Source organism: Bubalus bubalis, chromosome 4 (assembly GCF_019923935.1).
Source record: "Bubalus bubalis isolate 160015118507 breed Murrah chromosome 4, NDDB_SH_1, whole genome shotgun sequence".
Taxonomy (NCBI): domain Eukaryota; kingdom Metazoa; phylum Chordata; class Mammalia; order Artiodactyla; family Bovidae; genus Bubalus; species Bubalus bubalis.
In genome coordinates this window covers 49,278,890-49,299,918 of record NC_059160.1, presented here as the reverse complement: position 1 = coordinate 49,299,918, position 21,029 = coordinate 49,278,890, and the positions used below count along the sequence as shown (strand labels likewise).

The window sequence follows — 21,029 nt, the reverse complement described above, 5'->3', positions numbered from 1 at the left end:
CCACCCCACCATCTCCTCCAGCCACAGCCAGTAGTGCCCTGGTCACACCTCTGAAACCACCACCCCAGAGTTGTCCCGTCCTTCTTTTGTCCCACGTTGAGAGGGTTCCCCACATCCCCCGCCCCGCCCCACCCTGGCACAGCCCTTGCATCTCTGAGTGTCTTCCTCTCTGGGTTTATGATTGACAGGAATGTGTTCCGCAAACTGCTCGCTCAGCCAGAGAAGGAGAAGAGTGATATCCTGTCCCTGGAGGAGATTCTGGCTGAGGGGACTGACCTGGCAGAGACAGCCCCGCCCCCTCTGTGCGCCAGCCGCAACAGCAAGGCCAAACTCAGAGCCCTGAGGGAGGCCATGTATCACAGCGCTGAGCATGGCTACGTGGATGTCACAATTGATATCAGGAGCATAGGTCAGTCTGGGGGCCTTCCACAGCTGGGCACAGTGCCTCCACCCAGCTCCAGGTCATATACCCACATGCGCGTGCACACGCACACATGCACACACCCCTTGCAGCTCAGGGAACTTCTTGTTTGCTGGTTGGAGCACTTCTGCTCCACATGGTCCCCATAAACAGCAGCATTCTGCCGGCCCCAGAAACCCATCCTCAAGGCACCCTTCCATGATTCCCAAACCCTGGACCCTGAGTTAGGAATCCGAATCACCTGGGGAGCTTGTCTGAATACAGATTGCCAGGCCCTACACCCAGAGGCTCTGCTGTCGAGGGTCTGGATGGATAAAGGCTGGAAATCTTTATATTTAACAATCATCCCAGGTGGTTCCCAGTGGTTGGAGAATCGCTGCCTGAGAGCACTCAGATCCATGAAGCAGCTGCTAGCATCAGTCAGGATGAGGGCATCCTGTCCCTAGTGGGACTCCCCCGACTACAGGAGCAAAGCCATGCCAAAGGAAAAGTTGGGTGTCTCTCCCTTGAGCAGGCTAGCCCAGGGCCATCTCTTCCATGCATCTGGGGAACGGGCTAGCCCAGCCCTCACCCAGCTAATGGCACCAGCCCCGGCCCAGAAACAGCAGGGTGGAGCAAGGGCTACAAACACAGGGTGTAGCAGGTGAGGTAGGCTGAGGCCTCCAGTGCTATTCTGGAAACTTGTCTCTCTCAGAGAGTGGCTGTTGAGTATGGGGGATATTATGCCATTCCCCTGGCAGCCTGTGTAGCTGGATTCTGAGGCTCAAGACTCTGAATGGTGCATTTATAAGCAGTACCAGGTGCCCCAGCCTCACGGTGGGGGGAGAAGCGAGTCACAGCCGTCCGCTGCTGGAGAGGTTTCTATTAAGGGAGGAAGACCTGATGAAGTGCCTGCAGATGGAAATGTTGTTTTGCACACGGCAGCAGTATCCTCCTGTGTCTTCATATTCAAATGGAAATGCCTGCCCTGGCCAGAGCAGCTGACAGTGAGGTCCACTGTGGGTTTCACCAGCTTGAAGCTCTGGGCATGGAGGCAGAGGGGATGGAGAAGGAAGAGGTCAGAACTCAGAAGGCTGCAGTCTGCATTACAGTTTCAATACTCTACACGATGATTATACTTTGCAAACTATGTAGCCCCTAATATGGAGAAGGCAATGGCAACCCACTGCAGTACTCTTGCCTGGAAAATCCCATAGATGGAGGAGCCTGGTAGGCTGCAGTCCATGCGGTCGCTAAGAGTCGGACACGACTGAGCGACTTCTCTTTCACTGTTCACTTTCATGCATTGGAGCAGGAAATGGCAACCCACTCCAGTGTTCTTGCCTGGAGAATCTCAGGGATGGGGCAGCCTGGTGGGCCGCCGTCTATGGGGTTGCACAGAGTGGGACACGACTGAAGCGACTCAGCAGCAGCAGCAGCCCCTAATAACACGAGGAGCGTGTACAACTAGATACCCATAGTTAACGGACTCGAATTATGACCTTTAATTTTAACTTCTGCAAGTCTTTGGGAAAGAAGAAACAAAACAGCTCTGACTCGATGCAATGAAAGGCGGTCTCTTGGTCTCATGATCTGGTAATGTCCTCAGGAAAGGCCAGCTTCCACATAAAAACATGCCTTCTCCTCTGGTTGTTGTCTGCCCTCCCCTCCCTCACCCCGCCCTCCCCCTTTCCAGGTGTCCCATGGACCCTGCACACGTGGCTGGAGTCTTTGCGGATCGCCTTCCAGCAGCACCGCAGGCCTCTCATTCAGTGCCTGTTGAAGGAGTTCAAGACCATTCAGGAGGAAGAGTACACGGAGGAGCTGGTCACCCAGGGCCTGCCCCTGATGTTTGAGATCTTGAAGGCCAGCAAGGTATGAGGGGCTCCTGTGGGCAGAGAGCACAGCTGGGGGGTTCTGATCTCAGCACTCCTGCCCCTCGGGTGGGAACCCTGCAGTCACTGGTCTGTTGCACTGGCTGGTACCCTGGCTGCTTACAGCTGCTTGAGTGGCCACTCACAAGGCACCTGCTCTGCTGAGCACCTGTTCCGTCCCAGGCACTTGGGCACATGGGACAAAGTAAAGGATACCTTGCGGCCAGGAAACTTGCACAAAAGTGGGGGTGCTACAGCCCAAGGGTACCTGAGGTGGCTTGTGAAACAGTGTTAAATTGGATGGCAAAGGCTCTGAGGAGTGTGGGAAGGTTGGGGGAAGGTGTCACTGAGATGCTGAGACCAGGGCGGGCCTGGACAGACAGTAGGACATAGGACATTGGGAATCCAAGAGGAAGAGGGAAATGGGTGTAGCTGCCTTGGATGCGGACCCCCCAGGGGTCCCTGGAAAGCCAGGCCCCAAAAAGGCTTTTCAGGTCTGAGGACAGCATGTGCCTAGCCCTTAAGGCTCACTCACCCATTCTTCAAGGGCCCCTGCGTTTCTGTTGACACTTCGTTCCCAGCATCGGGAAAATGCTGCAACCCTTGCACAACAAGTCCTTCTAAGACAGTGGAGGCTGTGAAGTGTCAGGGAATTAGGCCTCTGAACCAAAAGGGCTGCATGGATTTCCCTGCCAGAGGCGGGAGGGGAGTGTGGAGCAGCCTGCTCTGTAGGGTGTGGGGGACGGCCCACAGCAAAGCCCCGGCAACACGTCCTGCTGATTTCTGAGCCTTGGAGCACCTGGCCCAGAGTCCAGCGTGGGTCCCATCAGTTATTCTCATTAGCACCAGAGACTTAGGGGCCCCTGTGGGCTGGATATATGCCTGATGTCAAGCCCCACTTAGACCCAGAATGGGAGCAGGTGTGCCAGGCCTCAGGTGATGAGCCTCAGTGATTCCACTAAGAGCAGGACCCACTGAAAGCATTTCAAAACCAAACTCTCCCTGCCCCTCAGCCCTCACCCATCCCCCCAGCTTGAAAAGAAATAAATAGATAAGCCCTGAAATTACCTAAGAGGCCACCTTAGTGAAAAACATTGCTGGGTCTGTTCCCAGGGTCTGGTGTTGTAATTGGTTTTTGGTTTTTTGTTTTTTGTTTTTTTTTTCCTTCTATGGGCTGTAATGGGAATTCCAGAAATTACTAAGGCATGCTGTGTATTAAGGAGACCTACTCTATGGATTTTTTAAGTAAATTTATTTTGAAGTATGGCATACATCAGAAAAGTGCCCAGGTCATAGCTGTGGAGTCTAATGAATTTTCACAAGGCAAACTTACCTGTGTGATCAGCATCCGGACCAAGAAACAGAACATTGCTAGCACTCCTGCAGGCGCCTTGGGTCCCACTCAACCACTACCCGCCCCCGCAAAGAGCACCCAGCAGCAGCTGATGGCAGTAGCTACAGGCCTAAAGAAAGGAGGGAGGGGCCTTTGGCAGGAGACGTGGACTGGAGTGGGCTTCCCAGGTGGCACTAGTGGTAAAGAACCTGCCTGCCAATGCAGGAGACTTAAGAGACGTGGGTTCAGCTCCTGGGTTGGGAAGATCCCCTGGAGGAGGGCATGGCAACCCACTCCGGTATTCTTGCCTGGAGATTCCCATGGATGAAAGAGCCCAGCAGGCTACGATCCGTGGGGTCGCACGGAGTTGGACACGACTGAAGTGACTTAACCCACACACATGCACATGTACTAGAGCCTGCTCTGTCCAGCCGTCCTGATCTTGGAGGGGACGGGGAGCCAGGGGTGGGGCAGGAGCACTCATGGTCAGGAGACGACAGTCTGGGAAAAGGCACATTCAAGAGTCAGGTTTGCCCTATATGACCAACAGGAAAGCCCATCTATGTCTGTAACGTATATATATGAGTGTCCATATTAAATAGGTGGCTCAGTTGTAAAGAGTCCACCTGTCAGTGCAGGAGATGCAGGTTCGATCCTTGGGTCGCAAAGATCCCCAGAGAAGGAAAACCCACTCCAGTATTCTTGCTGGGATAATCCCACAAACAGAAGAGCCTAGCAGGCTACAGTCCATGAGATCACAGACAGTCAGACATGACTGAGCACATATGCACAACAAGGGTGTCCATAGCAATGTTACCTGTGATAGGAAAAAATTGGGAACACCTCCAATACCCATTCACGTAGAATGGGCAAATAAATTGTAAATTCACAGCGTGCGTGGTACTAAGTCGTTTCAGCCGTGTCTGACTCTTGACACACCTATGGACTGTAGTCCGCCAGACTCCTCTGTTCATGGGATTCTGCAGGCAAGGATGCTGGAGTGGGTTGCCATGCCCTCCTCCAGTATCTTCACTGCATGAAATAATAAACAAAACTGTTTTGTTTTTTTTTAAAGTCAGGTTTTCCCTAACGGGGGAGAGGTGGGAATGGGGGTGGTCAATGGCAACCCCTACTGGTGAATTGTGGTATTTTTTTAACACCAAAAACATGTCACATTGAGGTATAACCAATTAACAATGTTGTGGTACTTTCAGGTGAATAGCGAAGGGACTCAGCCATACGTGTACATGTATCCATTAGCCCCCAACCTCCCTCCCACCCAGGCTGCCACATAACATTGAGCCGAGTTCCATATGCTATACAATAGGTCTTTGTTGGTTATCCATTTTAAATCTGGCAGTGTGTACATGACCTTCCCAAAATGGAAGCAACCTCAATGTCCATTGACAGACGAATGAATAAAGAAGATGTGGTACATATATACAAGGGAATATTACTCAGCCATTAAAAAGGGTGAAATAATGCCATTTGTGGCAACATGGATGGGCCTAAAGAGTGTCATAGTGAGTGAAGTAACTCAGAGAAGGAGAAATACCATATTACATCCCTTGTATGTGGACTCTAAGAAGAAATTACACAAATGATCTGACAAAACAGAACGAGACTCACAGACTTAGGGACTTTGGGAGATGTGGTATTAATACTGACTTAGTTCAGTTCAGTCACTCAGTCATGTCCAGCACTTTGCAACCCCATGAATTGCAGCATGCCAGGCTTCCCTGTCCATCACCAACTCCTGGAGCCTACTCAAACTCATGCCCATCGAGTCAGTGATGCCATCCAACCATCTCATCCTCCATCATCCCCTTCTCCTCCTGCCTTCAGTCTTTCCCAGCATCAGGGTCTTTTCCAATGATTCACTTCTTTGCATCAGGTGGTCAAAGTATTGGAGCTTCAGCATCAGTCCTTCCAATTAATATTTAGGACTGATTTCCTTTACAATTGACTGGTTTGATCTTGCAGTCCAAGGGACTCTCAAGAGTGGTCTCCAACACCACAGTTCTACAGAGGGCAATAAAGAGGTGATCAGTTTCTGGTGGCTACAGGGTGAAGTCAAGCATTCTCCAAGCACAGTGATACTCCTGTGGTCAGAAGATGTCTGGAGAGAGATGATGGCAGAGAGTTGAGAAAGTGCTGCAAAGCTCTGCCCTCAGAAAGTATCCTCTTGGAAGGCATGAGTAACAATGCATTGTCCCTGCTCTCTCCACTAATAAATTGCTGTTCAGATCATGTCTGCTGCTCTGTGTGAACAAACATCTGGTTCTATCAGAGTAGTGAACAAGAATATAGAATTCCTGTAAATATTAATAAATCCACTTTGCAGTCAACTCGGAGAATCATAGCCATTCCGTCAAGTGAAGCGGATGCTTTCTCCCCATCTTTGACGCGTGCTTGGTCAGATGTTACTTGACATCTGGTTGCAGATGTGCTTTTTTGCTCCCACTTCTATTCATTTATTTATTTGGCTGCACCAGGTCTTAGTGGCTGCACACAGGATCCTCGATCTTCGTTGTGGCATATGGGATCTACTTCCCTGACCAGGGATCAACCAGGGGACCCCTGCATTAGGAGCATGGAGTCTTAGCCACTGGACCACCAAAGAAGTCCCATCCCCACTTCTAAATTTTATCTTTAAATATCTAAAGAATTCAGTTTCTCTCGATTTCCCTAGGAGTAGAACAATGCAGTCATTGTTTAAAAATAGGTCTGTTTAAAGAGAGCTTCTGGCCATTTCTCGCATACATAATTCTTCTGGACATTTATCCATTCCACAGTCATGAGTGCCCAGTAGGCTACGGCAGTGGTGGGATGTTCTTTACCCTCCTGGAGCTTACTGGGTCCAGGGAAGGGGCAGACCCACAGAAAGCGAGGACATAAATCAGCAAAAGAGGGTGAGAGCAAGATAAATGCTATGAAAAAAAAAATGACCTTGGACAATGATGTAGTCTCCGGGGGCTGGAGCAGGCAAGGTCTAATCTAGACAGGATGATAAGAAAAGTCTCCCAGAGGAGGTAGTGTGTGAACAACCACCTAAGTGAGGAAGAGCTTCCAGCCACACACAGGCCTGGAGCAAAAGCACTCCACTCGGGAATCGGGAACCTGGAGGAGCGAATTTCCTGGTGGGAATGTGCCTGATGTGCTGGAGCGCCTGGAGGTGGAGGGACGCAGGAGGAAGTGTGAGAGGTGAAGTCAGACTGCACGGGCCCTTTCTCCAGGGTGCATTTGGATTTTCTTCCACATGCACTGAATAGAACACCACTGGGGACTTTAGCCAAGGGCAAGATGTGAGCTATGCAGCTTTTTTATTTTTTCCCTTGTGACTTGTACACTTTTTAAGTTCTATTTCCCCACTTTTTTAAAATTTACCTTTTTAAATTAAACTTTTTATTTTGAGACAGTTGTAGATCTCATGCAGTTGTAATAAAACATACAGAGAGATTACTTTGCTTCCCCCACTGACAGTATCTTGCAAAATGACAGTTAAATGTCACAACCAAGATACTGACATGGTACTGTCAACATGCAGAAAATTTCCATCACCCTAAGGCTCCCTCGCATTGCTCTTTTTTTTTTTTTTTTCCGGCTTGGGGATCTTAGTTCCCTGACCAGGAATCAAGCCCAGGTCCCTTGCAGTGGAAGCGCAGTCTTAACCACTAGACTGCCAAGGAAGTCCTTCTTTTTTTCTTTCTTTTTTTTCACGTTGCTCTTTTATAGCTACCCGCATATCCTTCTACCCCAACTCCCTCTTTACACTCTGGTAACCACTCATCTCGGAGAAGGCAATGGCACCCCACTCCAGTACCCCTGCCTGGAAAATCCCAAGGACGGAGGAGCCTGGTAGGCTGCAGTCCATGGGGTCGCTAAGAGTCGGACATGACTGAGCGACTTCACTTTCACTTTTCACTTTCATGCATTGGAGAGGGAAATGGCAACCCACTCCAGTGTTCTTGCCTGGAGAATCCCAGGGACAGGGGAGCCTGGTGGGCTTCCGTCTCTGGGGTCGCACAGAGTCGGACACGACTGATGCGACTTAGCAGCAGCAGCAGCAGCAACCACTAATCTGGTGTCCATTTCTCTAATCTTGTCATTTTAAGAATGTGATTTAAATGGAATCATACAGTAGGTAACGTTTTAGGACTGGATTTTTCTCACTCAGTATAACTCTCTGAAGGTTCTCCCAGGTCATCGCATGTGTTGGTAGTTTGTTTCTTCCTGTTGCTGCCTAGTACTCTATGGTATGGACCGATCGCAGTTTATTAACCACTCACCCACTGAAGGACATCTGAGTTGTTTCCAGTTTTGAGCTATTACAAATAAAGCTGCTATAACACTCCAGCACAGGTGTTTGATGTGAATATGTCTTCATTTCTCTGGGATAAATGCTCAGGAGTGCAATTGCTGGGTTGTATGGTAGTTGCATATTTAGTTTCTAAAGACGCTGCTAAACTGTTTTTGAGATAGGCTGCACCATTTTACATTCCCACCAGCAAAATATGAGTAATGAAGTTTCTCCACATTCTCGCTGTTTGGTGCTATTGCTATCTTTTTATTTTAGCCATTCTGTTAGATGTGTAAGTGGTATCTCATTGTGGTTTTAATTTGCATTTCCCTAAATGGCTAATGATGTTGAACATATTTTCATGTGTTTTTTTTTTTTTTGCCATCTGTATATGCTCTTCAGTGAAATGTCTGTGTCCTTTGCCTATGTTCTAATTAAACTGGTTTTTCACTGTTGAATGTTGAAAGTTCTTTGTCAATTCTAGAAAATAGTCTCTTGTCAGGTATATGGTTTGCAAATACTTTCTTTCTCCCACTCAGTAGCTTATCTTTTTATCCTCTTAACAGGGTCTTTCATAGAGCTTTTAATTTTAAGGAAGTCCAATTTTAGTTTTTCCTTTTGTGGAGATTCTGCTTTTGGTATCAAGTATCAGAACACTTTGTTGACGTTCAGTTGCTAAGTTGTGACTGACTCTTTGCAACCCCGTGGACTGCAATGTGCCAGGCTTCTCTGTCCTTCACTAACTCTCAGAGCTTGCTCAAACTCATGTCCATTGGAGTCAGTGAATCCATCCAATCATCTCATCCTCTGTCGCCCCCTTCTCCTCCTGCCCTCAATCTTTCCCAGCATCAGGATCTTTTCCAATGAGTCAGCTCTTCGCATCAGGTAGCCAAAATATTGGAGCTTCAGCATCAGTCCTTCCAATGAATATTCAGGGTTGATTTCCTTTAGGATTGACTGATTTGATCTCCTTGCTGTCCAAGGGACTCTCAAGAGTCTTCTCTGGCACCACAATTCAAAAACATCAATTCTTTGGCTCTCAGCCTTCTTTATGGTCCAACTCTCACATCCATACATGACTACTGGAAAAACCATAGCTTTAACTATATGTACCTTTGTAAGCAAAATGATGTCTCTGCTTTTTAATATACTGTCTAGATTTGTCATAGCTTTTCTTCCAAGGAGCAAGCATCTTTTTAATTTTGTGGCTGAAGTCACCATCTGCAGTGATTTTGGAGCCCAAGAAAATAAAATATCTCACTGTTTCCGTTGTTTCTTCATCTATTTGCCATGAAGTGATGGGACTGGATGCCATGATCTTCATTTTTTGAATGTTGAGTTTTAAGCCAGCTTTTTCACTCTCCTCTTTCACCCTCATCAAGAGGCTCTTTAGTTCCTCTTCATTTTCTGCCATTAGAGTGGTATCATCTGCAACTACAAAGTTGTTGATATTTCTCTCAGCAATCTAGATTCCAACTTGTGATTCATCCAGCTGCTTTGCCTTAGCCCAAATCTTGAAGGTCTCCTCCTCATTTTTTTTTCTAGAAGCTTTATAGTTTCATGTTTTACATTTAAGTCTGTGGTTCATTTCATCTTGAGTTAATTTTTGCGTGAGGTGTGGGACTTTGATCAAAGTTGCTGTTTTGTTTTTGCTTTGCCAGTGGAGGTTCACTTGCTCCAGCATCTTTGTTGAAAATTCTCTTTCATCAATTACTTTTACACCTTTGTCAAGTCAGTTGGGCATATTTGTGTGGGTCTGTTCCTGGGATTTCCATTCTGTTCCATTGATCTGTGTGTCTGTCACTCCACCATTACCACAGCATTTTTTTTTTTTTGATCCATGCCATGTGGCGTGCTGTAGTTTAGTTCCCAGACCAGGGATCAAACCCGTGCCCTCTGAAGTAGAAGCTCAGAGTCTTTACCCCTGGACTGTCGGGGAAGTCCCCACGCACGGTCTTGATCACTGTAGCTAAAAAATAAATCTTGAAATTGGGTAAATTGTTTCCTCCCATGTTATTCTTTTATGAAATGAATTCATATTCTTTGCCCTCTATATAAATTTTAGAACAAATTTGTTAGTTTGTGTCTTCTCTCTCTACTACTCTTCTGTCTTAAGTTATCTTTATTATTTGCTTCTTTGGGTTTATTTTTTTTCTGAATTTATTTTTTTTTCCAGATTTTTTAGGTAGAAGCTTGAGATTTTTCCTTTTTTTCTTTTATGTACATTTGATACTATACATATCTTTCTCAGCACTACTCTGGCTGTGTACCATCGAATTTGATATGTTTTATTCTCAGTTTCATTCAGTTCAGTGTGTTTTTTATTTGCCTTGGAACTTCCTTTTTGACTTATGAATTATTTAGAAATGTGTTATTTAGTTTCCAATTGTTTGGAGATTTTTCTCTTATCTTTCTGTTATTGATTCCTAGGTTGATTCCATTGTGGTCAGAGAACATTCTGTATTATTTCAATCCTTTTAAAATGTTGAGGCTGGTTTTATGAACCAGGATATAGTCTATCTAGGTATGTGTTTCATGGGCACTTAAAAAGACTGGTTTTGGGAATTCCCTGGTGGTCCAGTGGTTAGGATTCGGTGGCAGGACCTGGTTTTGGGCATCGGATCCCTCAGGGAACTTAAATCCCAAAAGCTGTGCAGCATGGCCAAAGAAAAAAGGACTGTTTTCTGCCATTGCTGACTGGAGTGTTCTGTAACTGTTGATAAGACCCTGTTGGTTGATGATGATGGTGAGTTCTTCCATATCCTACAGATTTTCTGTCTCATTATTTATTCTATCAGTTGAGAGAGGAATAGTAAAGTCTCCAACCATGATTGCAGATCTGTCTGTTTCTTCTTTTGGTTCTATCAATTTTTGATTCACATATTTTGCAGATCTGTTGTTCAGTGCATGCACATTTAGGACTGCAACATCTTCTCGGTAAATTAACCCTTTTATCATTTTATAATGCCCTTCTCTCTTCTGCTAGTTTTTTTGCTCTGAAATCTACATTATCTAATATTAATATAGCCTCTCCTGCTTTCCTTTGATTAATGTTCATGCGATATATATTTTTCCATCCTTTATTCTCAACTTCCCTGTTTTGTTAGATTTGAAGTGACTTTCTTATAACAAGCATATAGTTGGGCTTTTCATCCACTCTTCCAATCTCTTTTAATTGGTATATTGAGACCTTTTATGTTTTATGCAATTATCGCTACTTTAGGGCTTATATCTGCCATCTTACTTTTTGTTTTCTGTTTAGTCTCTCTCTCTTTTCTTTTTCTGCCTTCCTGTGGACTACGTGAACATTTTAAAATCCCCTGCTGCCCTGGAGGCTTGAGCCTTGTGGCCCTTTGAGCTAAAAGCTCCAAGTTTAAATGTGTCACTCAGAGGAGAGTGTCCCCATCTGTCCCAGCACAGCCTCCCCACCCTCTCCTGCTCCAGAAAACGGTGAGCCTCAGGCTTGGTTAATTCCATCTGCCGTCTTCAGGTTTGGGTCCAGAGTTAACCAAATCCATAGGTTAACCCAGTTCACTGCCTGAAACTGACCATCTCACCCCACGAGCTGTTAACTGAAACTGATGACAGCGTGCCAGGGAAGAAAGGCAATTACCCCAACATCCGCACTGCTCAGAGGAGGCACAGAGGAGCATGCGTAGCAGACACCCTGACAAACAGATGAGTTCAAAGACATAGTGATGAGTCTTCTCTGAAGGCTCTTGTCTCTGAAAGAGAAGCAGCCAGAAAGTCTTGGAAACGGCAGCATCTTTGGAGCTGGCATCACCATCATCCCTCACTCAGTGCCCATCCCTCGGGACCTAGGCAGCACCTGGCACTTAGCAGATGCTCAATGAGTATTTGAAGAAAGACTTTATGAATGGATGAACGCATGGCTTAGTGCATGGGGGAAGGGGTACATTTGTGAAAACTTTGGGGGATGAATAAGTCAAGCCTACGGAACTGTTGATGAACTGTCTTCTTTCCCTTTCTTTCCTGAACGTATAGCGCTTTCATCATTTCCCCATTTCCTCACTGGAGCAGATTCTTTTAATAGTATACTTCATTTTGGGAATGACTTTAGATTTACAGGAAAATAGAGAAGATAGCACAGAGAGTTCCCATAGACGTCCTCACCTGCTTCCTATTATTAACATCCTGTGTTAGTGTGGTATGTTCATTGTAACAGTGAACCAACATGGATTTGTTATTGTTAGCTCAGTGTTAGTCGCTCAGTAGTGTCCGACTCTTTGCGACCCCACGGACTATAGACCTCCAGGCTCCTCTGTCCATGGAAGAATACTGGAGTGGGTTGCCATTCCCTTCTCCAATTGTTAGCTAAACCCCGTACTTTATTGCTATTTTCTCCGTATCCAGTGTCTTTTTCTGCTCTGGGACCCCATCCAGGACACCGTGTTACATTTAGTTGTCATAGTGCTTTAGGCTACTCTTGGCTGAGACAGTATCCCAGCCTTTCCTTGTTTTTTTCTTGTGTGTGTTGGGTTTTTAAGATTTTTTTATGTGGATAATTTAAGTCTCTATTGGATTTGTTACAATATTGCTTCTGTTTTATGTTTTGGTTTTTTGGCCCTAAGGCATGTGGGAATCTCAGCTCCCTGACCAGGGATCCCCTGCACCCCCTGCGCTGGAAGGTGAACTCTTAACCACTGGGCCTCCAGGGAAGCCCCAGACTTTCCTTGTTTTTGATGACCTTTATTGGGAAGTGTTGGTCACTGTTTTATAGGCCACCCCTCTAGTGGAATAGGCATTGACTGATTTAGACTGAGGTCATGGGTTTGGGGGGGATGACCTCAGAGGTAAAGTGCCTTTCTTCTCACATCAAGGGTACATGTTATCAGTATGTCTCATCACTGGAGAAGATGACCTTGATCACCTGGCTGACGCTGTTTGCCAAATTTCTCCACTGCAAACTTACTCTCCCCTTCCTCTCACTTTCCAGACTGTGCTCTTTGGGATCAAATCACTGTGTGCAGTCCTGACATCGGAGTGGGGAGCTATGTGCCTCCTAGATAATTTCTAAGTGTTTGAGGATTGTCCCTTCAGAACAGGCGGCCCATGTCTTTACTTCCTTGGGTGAAACAACGCATACTGAAGTGAAGAAGCAAGGGCAAGCTGTGAGGTCCTGGAGAGATGGGATCCTGCTTTGTTGCCCCTAATATGGCTCCTTTCACAGTGCAGGTCACCTCTTAAGATGCTGAATAAGTACCTATTGAATTGAATTAAACAACAACCACCACTACCAAAAAAAAAAAAAAGCCCTATGAAGGGCCCAGTTGCTCGGGCTTCTCTCTCTTTTTTTTTAATATTGTTACTTATGTATTCATTTATTTATTTTTGGCTGTGCTGGATCTGCATTGCTGCTCGCAAGCTTTCTCTAGCTGTGGATAGGGTGGGGGCTGTTCTCTAGTTGCGGTGCACGGGCTTCTCATTGCAGTGACTTCTTTGTTGTGGAGCACAGGCTGTAGGCTTACGGGTCCAGTAGTTGTGGGGCACAGACTTAGTCGCCCTGTGGCATGTGGGATCTTAGTTCCCAGACCAGGGATTGAACCTGTGTCCCTGCATTGGCAGGTGGATTCTTAACCACTGGGGCACCAGGGAAGCCCCCAGGCTTCAAGGGTCATCAAGTCCAGGAAGGGCATCTTCATTCCTTCCCAGAGTTGATGAGACAGGGGCTGACTCTCCAGCAAGGCTCCTGAGACAACCCTGGGCACAGGTAGTGAGTCCAGCACCATCCGTCAACACAGCTCACACAGAGCATGTTGCAGGTCTCCGTCTCCTCTTTCACGTGACATGCAAGTACTCACTGGGCATCCCTAATGTGTCGGACTCCCTGGGGTCATAGGGATGACAAAATAGAGTCCAGCTGAGGCAAACGCTGGTCGAACTATATTAGTTTCCACTGCCACAGTAACAGTGACTACGATTTAGAGGCTGAAGACAACACCCGTGGTTTCCACGGGTCAGAAGTCCAGGCACAGGGTCTCAGCTGGGCTGTCTGTTTAGGGTCACACAAGACCAATATCGAGGTGTCAGCAGCTGGGTTCCTTCCTAGACGCTCGGGAAGAATCCACTTGCAACCTCATTCGGGTTTGGGTGGAATTCAGTTCCTCATGGTTGCCTTTCTTTGTTGAGGGTGAGCTAGGGGTCATATTTTTTCCCAGTGTCAGGGCCTGCATTCCCTCTCAAGCTTACCATGTGGCCCCTGCTGTCTTAAGCAACAGTTCATCAAGTCCTTCTCAGGCTTCCAGTCCCTCTGACTTCCTCTTCTCCTCCATCCCTTCTGAATTTTTCATGCATTTTAAGTGCTTACGTGATTACACTGGGCCCACACAGATAATACAAAGTAATCTCCCTCTTTTAAGGGCAACTACTTAGTGACCTTAATTACCGCTGCCGAGTCCCTTTTGCCCTGAAAGAGAACAGATTGACGGGCATGGTATCTCATCATGTTCCTAGTCCCAGGAGTTAGGGCATACCGTCTTCTAGGGCAGTGGTTCCCAACCGTTTTTGGCACTAGGAACCGGTTTCATGGGAGACAGTTTTCCCATGGACTGGGGAGCAGGAGGGAATGTTTCGGGATGATTCGAGCACGTTACATTCATTGTGCACTTTATTTCTATTACGTTGGCTCCACCTCAGATCATCAGTCATTAGATCCCGGAGGTGGGGGGCTGGGGACCACAATTTTGCCTACCACCTGGTGCTTCTCCAACATCAGTGTGCATGGGAGTCACCTGCAGAGCATGTTAACGAGGATCTGATTCAGTGGGCCTAGGGTGAGGGTCTGCGTTTCTCCAAAGCTCCCAGGCAGTACTGCTGCCGCATGCTGGTCAGTGAAGCATATTTCTGTGATCAGGCTTTGTTGTTTAGTCGCTAAGTTGTGTCCAACTCTTTGCAACACCATGGACTATAACCTTCCAGGCTTCTCTCTCCATGGTATTGTCCGGGAAAGAACACTGGAGTAGGTTGCCATTTCCTTCTCCAGGGGATCTTCCCGACCCAGGATTACACCCAAGTCTCCTGCGTCCCCTGTATTGGCAGGCAGATTCTTTACCACTGAGCCATCAGGCAAGCCCATGGCTAGGCTTTAAACCAGAGGAAATTTACGGTTGCCAGCTGAGGTCAAACCTAAGACAGAATTTCAGGACATTACACTTGTTCTCAAACCTAATGGGCATTAGAATCAGCAGAAAACTTGTTAAAATACTGATTGCTGGGCCCCACCCCCAGTGTTTTGCAGTCAGAAGTATGAGATGGGATCTGAGGGCATGCATTTCTAACAAGCTTAGGCAGTCTGGGGACCACACTTTGAGAACCACCGCTGGAACCATGAGCCAGTTGCTTTGTGAGGGTTAAGTGAGAGGAGCAGGTAACACCTTCTGTCAGAAGGCCTTCATCTTTGAAAGCAGAATCCCTCTTTCTAGCCAATATAATTGCCTCCTCTTGGGCACCTCTGTGCACCCCATCTGAGGTAACATGGTGTCTTGTAGGATCAAAGGGTTGGATTTCTTTTCATTTGTTGAGCTGCAATCCCTCTCTTTCAGGAACACAGTGAAGTAGATTCAAGCATAGCTTGAACTGATAACATCATTAGTAGTCCCAAATCTATCTTTTTAAAATCAAAAATAGCATTTATTGCATTTATGTACAAAGCAACACTTGTTTATTGTAAAAAGATAGATATATATATATAAAAGAAGAAAACATCATCATCCCACCCAAAGGTAGCTACTCCATTTTCCAGACCTTTTTCTATACCTATCAATCCAAATATATATGTAGGCTTTTATTTCCAAAACTACATGGTACAAACTGTGTTGTAACCTACTTTTCTTAATATATTGTAAATATCGAGCTATCTAACCACTGTTTTTAGCCCCTGGTTTCAACCCCGTTCACCCAATAAAAAGCATCCAAAATATGCTATGATTCCTGGCTTCCCTCCTGCACACCTGCAGTTGGAGGGAGATTAATGGACCAGCATGAGCCCCAGTGGGACAGGAGGGAAGGACGTGAAGGACGGAGGTCTATCAGAAACAGGCTCCCAGAGTACTGGAAGAGCCGTAGTTTTGCATCGCAGAACTATTCCTCCAAAACACACACATACTTTTTTTAGGAGAAAGTGATTCAGCTGAGCACTTCTGGATCCAGAAATGCCTCAGCACCATAATCAAGTGCCCAGGAAAGCTAAATCAGGAGCATTTGTGTCTTGATGGTGGAGAGTGCAGGCACAGGACCAGAGGGCTTCCTGCTGCCATTTTTAGGCTAATTATCTGCTACCGGAGAAGGCAATGGCACCCCACTCCAGTACTCTTGCCTGGAAAATCCCATGGACAGAGGAGCCTGGTGGGCTGTAGTCCATGGGGTCGCACAGAGTCGGACACGACTGAGCGACTTCACTTTCACTTTTTACTTTCATGCATTGGAGAAGGAAATGGCAACCCACTCCAGTGTTCTTGCCTGGAGAATCCCAGGGATGGTGGAGCCTGGTGGGCTACCATCTATGGGGTCGCAGAGTCAGACATGACTGAAGCGATTTAGCAGCAGCAGCAGCAGCATATACCCTAAGATCATGGCATCTGGTCCCATCACTTCATGGGAAATAGATGCGGAAACAGTGCAAACAATGTCAGACTTTCTTTTTGGGGGCTCCAAAATCACTGCAGATGGTGATTGCAGCCATGAAATTAAAAGACGCTTACTCCTTGGAAGGAAAGTTATGACCAGCCTAGATAGCATATTCAAAAGCAGAAACATTACTTTGCCAACAAAGGTCTGTCTAGTCAAGGCTATGGTTTTTCCAGTGGTCATGTATGGATGTGAGAGTTGGACTGTGAAGAAAGCTGAGTGCCAAAGAATTGATGCTTTTGAACTGTGGTGTTGGAGAAGACTCTTGAGAGTCCCTTGGACTGCAAGGAGATCCAACCAGTCCGTCCTAAAGGAGATCAGTCCTGGGTGTTCATTGGAAGGACTGATGCTAAAGCTGAAACTCCAATACTTTGGCCACCTCATGCAAAGAGTTGACTCATTAGAAAAGACTCTGATGCTGGGAGGGATTGGGGGCAGGAGAAGGGGACGACAGAGGATGAGATGGCTGGATGGCATCACCGACTCGATGGACATGGGCTTGGGTGAGCTCCGGGAGTTGGTGATGGACAGGGAGGCCTGGCATGCTGTGATTCATGGGGTTGCAAAGAGTTGGACATGACTGAGCGACTGAACTGAACTGAACTGATCCCTAGTAGTGGGACTGTTGTCCAATGACAGATGAATGGTTAAAGAAGATGTGGTATATATACACAATGGAGTATTACCCAGCCACTAAAAGGAATGAAATAAGCTCATTTTTAGAGATATGGGTGTATCCAGAATCTGCCATACAGAGTAAAGTAAGTCAGAGAAAAACAAATATCGTATATTAACGGATATAGGTGGAATCTAGAAAAATGGTACAGATGAACCTATTTCCAACGCTAGACTAGAGATGCAGACATGGAGAATGGACATGTGGACCCAGTGGAGCAATGAGGAGGGTGGGATGAACTGGGAGATTGAGACTGACATACATACACCTCCATGTGTAAAGTAGAGAGCTATAAAGCACAGGAAGCTCAGCTCAGTGCTCTGTGATGACCTAGAGCGTTGGGATTGGGAAGGGGGTGGGATGGAGGCCCAAGAGGGAGGGAATATATGTATACATATAGCTGATTCACTTTGTTGTATATCAGAAACTAACATAACATTGTAAAGCAATTATATTCCAATTTTTAAAAAATGATTGGAGCAAGAAAAGATTTAATTACAAATTAAACTTCCACCATAAACCTGCTAGAAATGGTGGACAGACTGAACAAGCAAACCCAGGGCCTGTTGGGCAAAGCAAAGGTGTGATGTCCAGGGAATCTCTCTCGGAACCTGCAGTCAGTCTGTGGGCTCCTCTGGCCCACGGCGGGGGCAGGGGCCCATTCTTACCCGGGGGCTTGGATGAGGTCTCACACAGCCCCTGTCAATGTGAGCTGTTCTTTCCTTTCCACAGAATGAAGTGATCAGCCAGCAGCTCTGTGTCATCTTCACGCACTGCTACGGGCCCTACCCCATCCCCAAGCTCACAGAGATCAAACGGAAGCAGACCTCACGCCTGGGTGAGTGGGGGCTTCCTGGGTCCAGCCCTGAACTGTTGCTTTGTGATTTGAGGACAGGAGGGAAGCAAACGCAGCCAAAGAAGAGACTGGGCATGTTGGAGGGCAAACAGGGCGGATACAGGAGTGAGGCAGGTGGAGATCGGGGTATCACCTTTGTTACATGATTAAACTGTTTGGAGAACATACGTTGGGGATATGGACAAGGGGACTCACCAGAACCTCATCCCTCCACTGAGCACCTTTCTTCTGCACATCACCGACAGTGATGACTGCCCACGCCCTTCCAGTAGCTGGGTAGAGTCCAGAGAAGGCTGAGATCTGCATAGCCACTCTCCCCCATCCTCTCCTCTAAGAAGTTTCTCTTCCTTGAGATGGAACGAGCAGGGTACAGTGACAGGCCAGTAGGATGCTGCTAATGGAAGTCCTGCAAGGAACTGGAAGGAGAGATGAGCAAGCGTCACCCTCTAGACAAACACATCACACACACACACACACACGAGGGGAATGGCGCTGAACTGAGGAGACAGGATGCCCTGAACTTCCATCAGGTTAACAGTAATCACTCTTCACCCTTTTTGGACACTTGCTTTGAGCTAGCCCTAGCCAAGCTCCTCCCTACCCTCTCTCAAACAATCCCTGGGCTACCCGGGAGACAGGCAGGACAGGCAGTATTATCTGGGTCACAGCTGAAGAAGACAGGGAGGCTCTGCAGAGGCTTCAGCATCAGTTCAGGTGGAGCTGGAGCATGAACCCAGTGCCCCACCAAAGCCACAATCCCATCTTTCTCCAGTTGGCCTCTGGGATTTTCCAGAAGAAACCTTTCCATCAGGCACCAATTTCATTCAGAAGATCCTGGGGCTGCTGGCAAACTGGTGAATCAACCAGGGGAAAAGGCAAATATCTGACTGCCTTTAAGCCTGAACCACGAATCTTCTTTTGCAAAGGCTTGTCTCTCACTGCCTGGGGACTGATAAAATATTACAGATAAAGGACTCCCCTTCCCATTAAGGTTGGGGACTTTCCTACTTCCTGTTTCCTTTTCCTATAAAGACCAGGAAACTCTGGAGAAATGTAAGTAGCTGAAAAATGCTATCCTTTAGCAAAGCCCCTACTTTTGAAATAGGTGAGCTAGTTTAAATAGTGAAAAGACTGAATTCATGGAAATGCTTTTAAGTATGTTTGTTCCTGTCACAAATAACCTGTTAATTTAAATGGCACAAATTTTTGCTAAAGTAGAAAACTTAGCAGCTGAGTCAAAGGTTGCCTGGTTTTCTTTATGCCCATTCATGTCAGTCAGTTCATAGCTCAGTTGTGTCCGACTCTTTGCAACCAAATGGACTGCAGCACGCCAGGCTTCCCTATCCATCACCAATTCCCAGAGCCTACTCAGACTCATGTCCATTGAGTTGGTGATGCCATCCAACCATCTCATCCTCTGTCATCCCCTTCTCCTCCTGCCTTCAATCTTTCCAAGCATCAGGGTCTTTTCAAATGAGTCAATTCTTTGCATCAGGTGGCCAAAGTATTGGAGTTTCAGGTTTAGCATCAGTCCTTCCAATGAATATTCAGGACTGATTTCCTTTAGGATTGACTGATTTGGTCTTCTTGCAGTCCAAGGGACTCTCAAGAGTCTTCTCCAACATCCCAGTTCAAAAGCATCTATTCTTCGGTGCTCAGCTTTCTTTGTAGTCCAACTCTCACATCCATACATGACTACTGGAAAAAACATAGCTTTGACTAGATGGACCCTGGTCAGCAAAGTATTGTCTCTGCTTTTTAATATGCTGTCTAGGTTGGTCATAGCTTTTCTTCCAAGGAGCAAACACCTTTTAATTTCACGGCTTCAGTCAGTCACCATCTGCAATGATTTTGGAGCCCCCAAAAATAAAATCTGGCACTGTTTCCATTGTTTCCCCATCTATTTCCCATAAAGTGATGGGACCGGATGCCATGATCATAGTTTTCTGAATGTTTTAAGCATGTAGGCAATCCAAAATGTAGTAAAACTGCAAGTAGTTCTACCTTGTAGAAAGCAGGTGTTAATTAAAATATTACCAGGGCAACAAATCATAAAGATCCATCAAATTTACAGACTTAAGAGAGTGAGGGTTACACTGCTAGGGCATAGCAGTAATTTCTGACATCTGGTGTTTTACAAGACACCCCCGTTAGAGCAAACATTTGCAAGGGCTGTTTCAGTGACGCAGCATAAAATCTGCTCTCCTGTAGCTATAGGAGAGGACAGAACATTTTTTTTTCCTCCTGAATTTGCTGAGATTTCTTTCACTAGCAATTAAAAGGGCCTGGTTTTCAGGCCAAGCATTGGAATTCCAAAGGTCATTAGCACCAAGAGAAAGAAGGCAGGCCTGAGAAGTTCAAAGCTCACAGATAAAAGCAAAAGGACATAATATAATAATTAGTAAGTGGAACACAAAGCATATAGTGTTTTGCATCTTCAATATAACATTCCAAGCTCAGATAACTAAAGGTGGCCAAATAGTTGTTCCTTAGGGACCTGCTTATAAGGAAAGAGAAGAGTGAGTAGTGACAAAAGTCCTGAAATGGCATCTCCAAAAGGCCAGGAAGGTCATGTAAATGAATGAAATGGGTTTGGTGTGTTACAATAGGGAGTGGTGGGGACTGTGGCTAACTGGAGAGCCCATGCCTGATTTTTTTTATAGTGTGTTGTCCTCTGCCCTCCCAGTGAATTCTGGGGGAGAATGGTAAAAAGAGCTAAAGGTAGGAGATGTCAGGAGTTTGGGAAGCAGAAGTGGGAGCTAGTTGAGGGTGGACAGTGGGAGTGAGAGTCCGAGCAGGGGAGGTGGGTTGCTGAGAAGAGGGAGAATGTTGCTCCGACCTGCTAACAGTCTTTAAAGCAAGTGGAGAAGTGAGTGTTAGTCAACTCTCTGGCCTTCCTCTGTAGCCTTTCTTCTCTTTGTTGTTGTTTAGTCGCTAAGTTGTG

At 46.5% G+C, this 21,029-nt stretch overlaps 1 protein-coding gene across 3 annotated transcripts in view; it reads left to right on the top strand.

The window, feature by feature from the left end:
- The window catches only part of BTBD11 (BTB domain containing 11), a 326,170-nt gene that overhangs the window by 281,695 nt on the left and 23,446 nt on the right, over nucleotides 1-21,029 (top strand). For 2 of the 3 annotated variants that reach the window (XM_006069563.3, XM_044941392.1), the window contains 3 exons: nucleotides 189-409; nucleotides 2,097-2,275; nucleotides 17,962-18,067. In XM_006069563.3, coding sequence (XP_006069625.2) covers nucleotides 189-409; nucleotides 2,097-2,275; nucleotides 17,962-18,067 — 506 coding nt within the window. The remainder of the gene's footprint in view (nucleotides 1-188; nucleotides 410-2,096; nucleotides 2,276-17,961; nucleotides 18,068-21,029) is intronic. The other variant, XM_044941391.1, reaches the window with a different exon arrangement.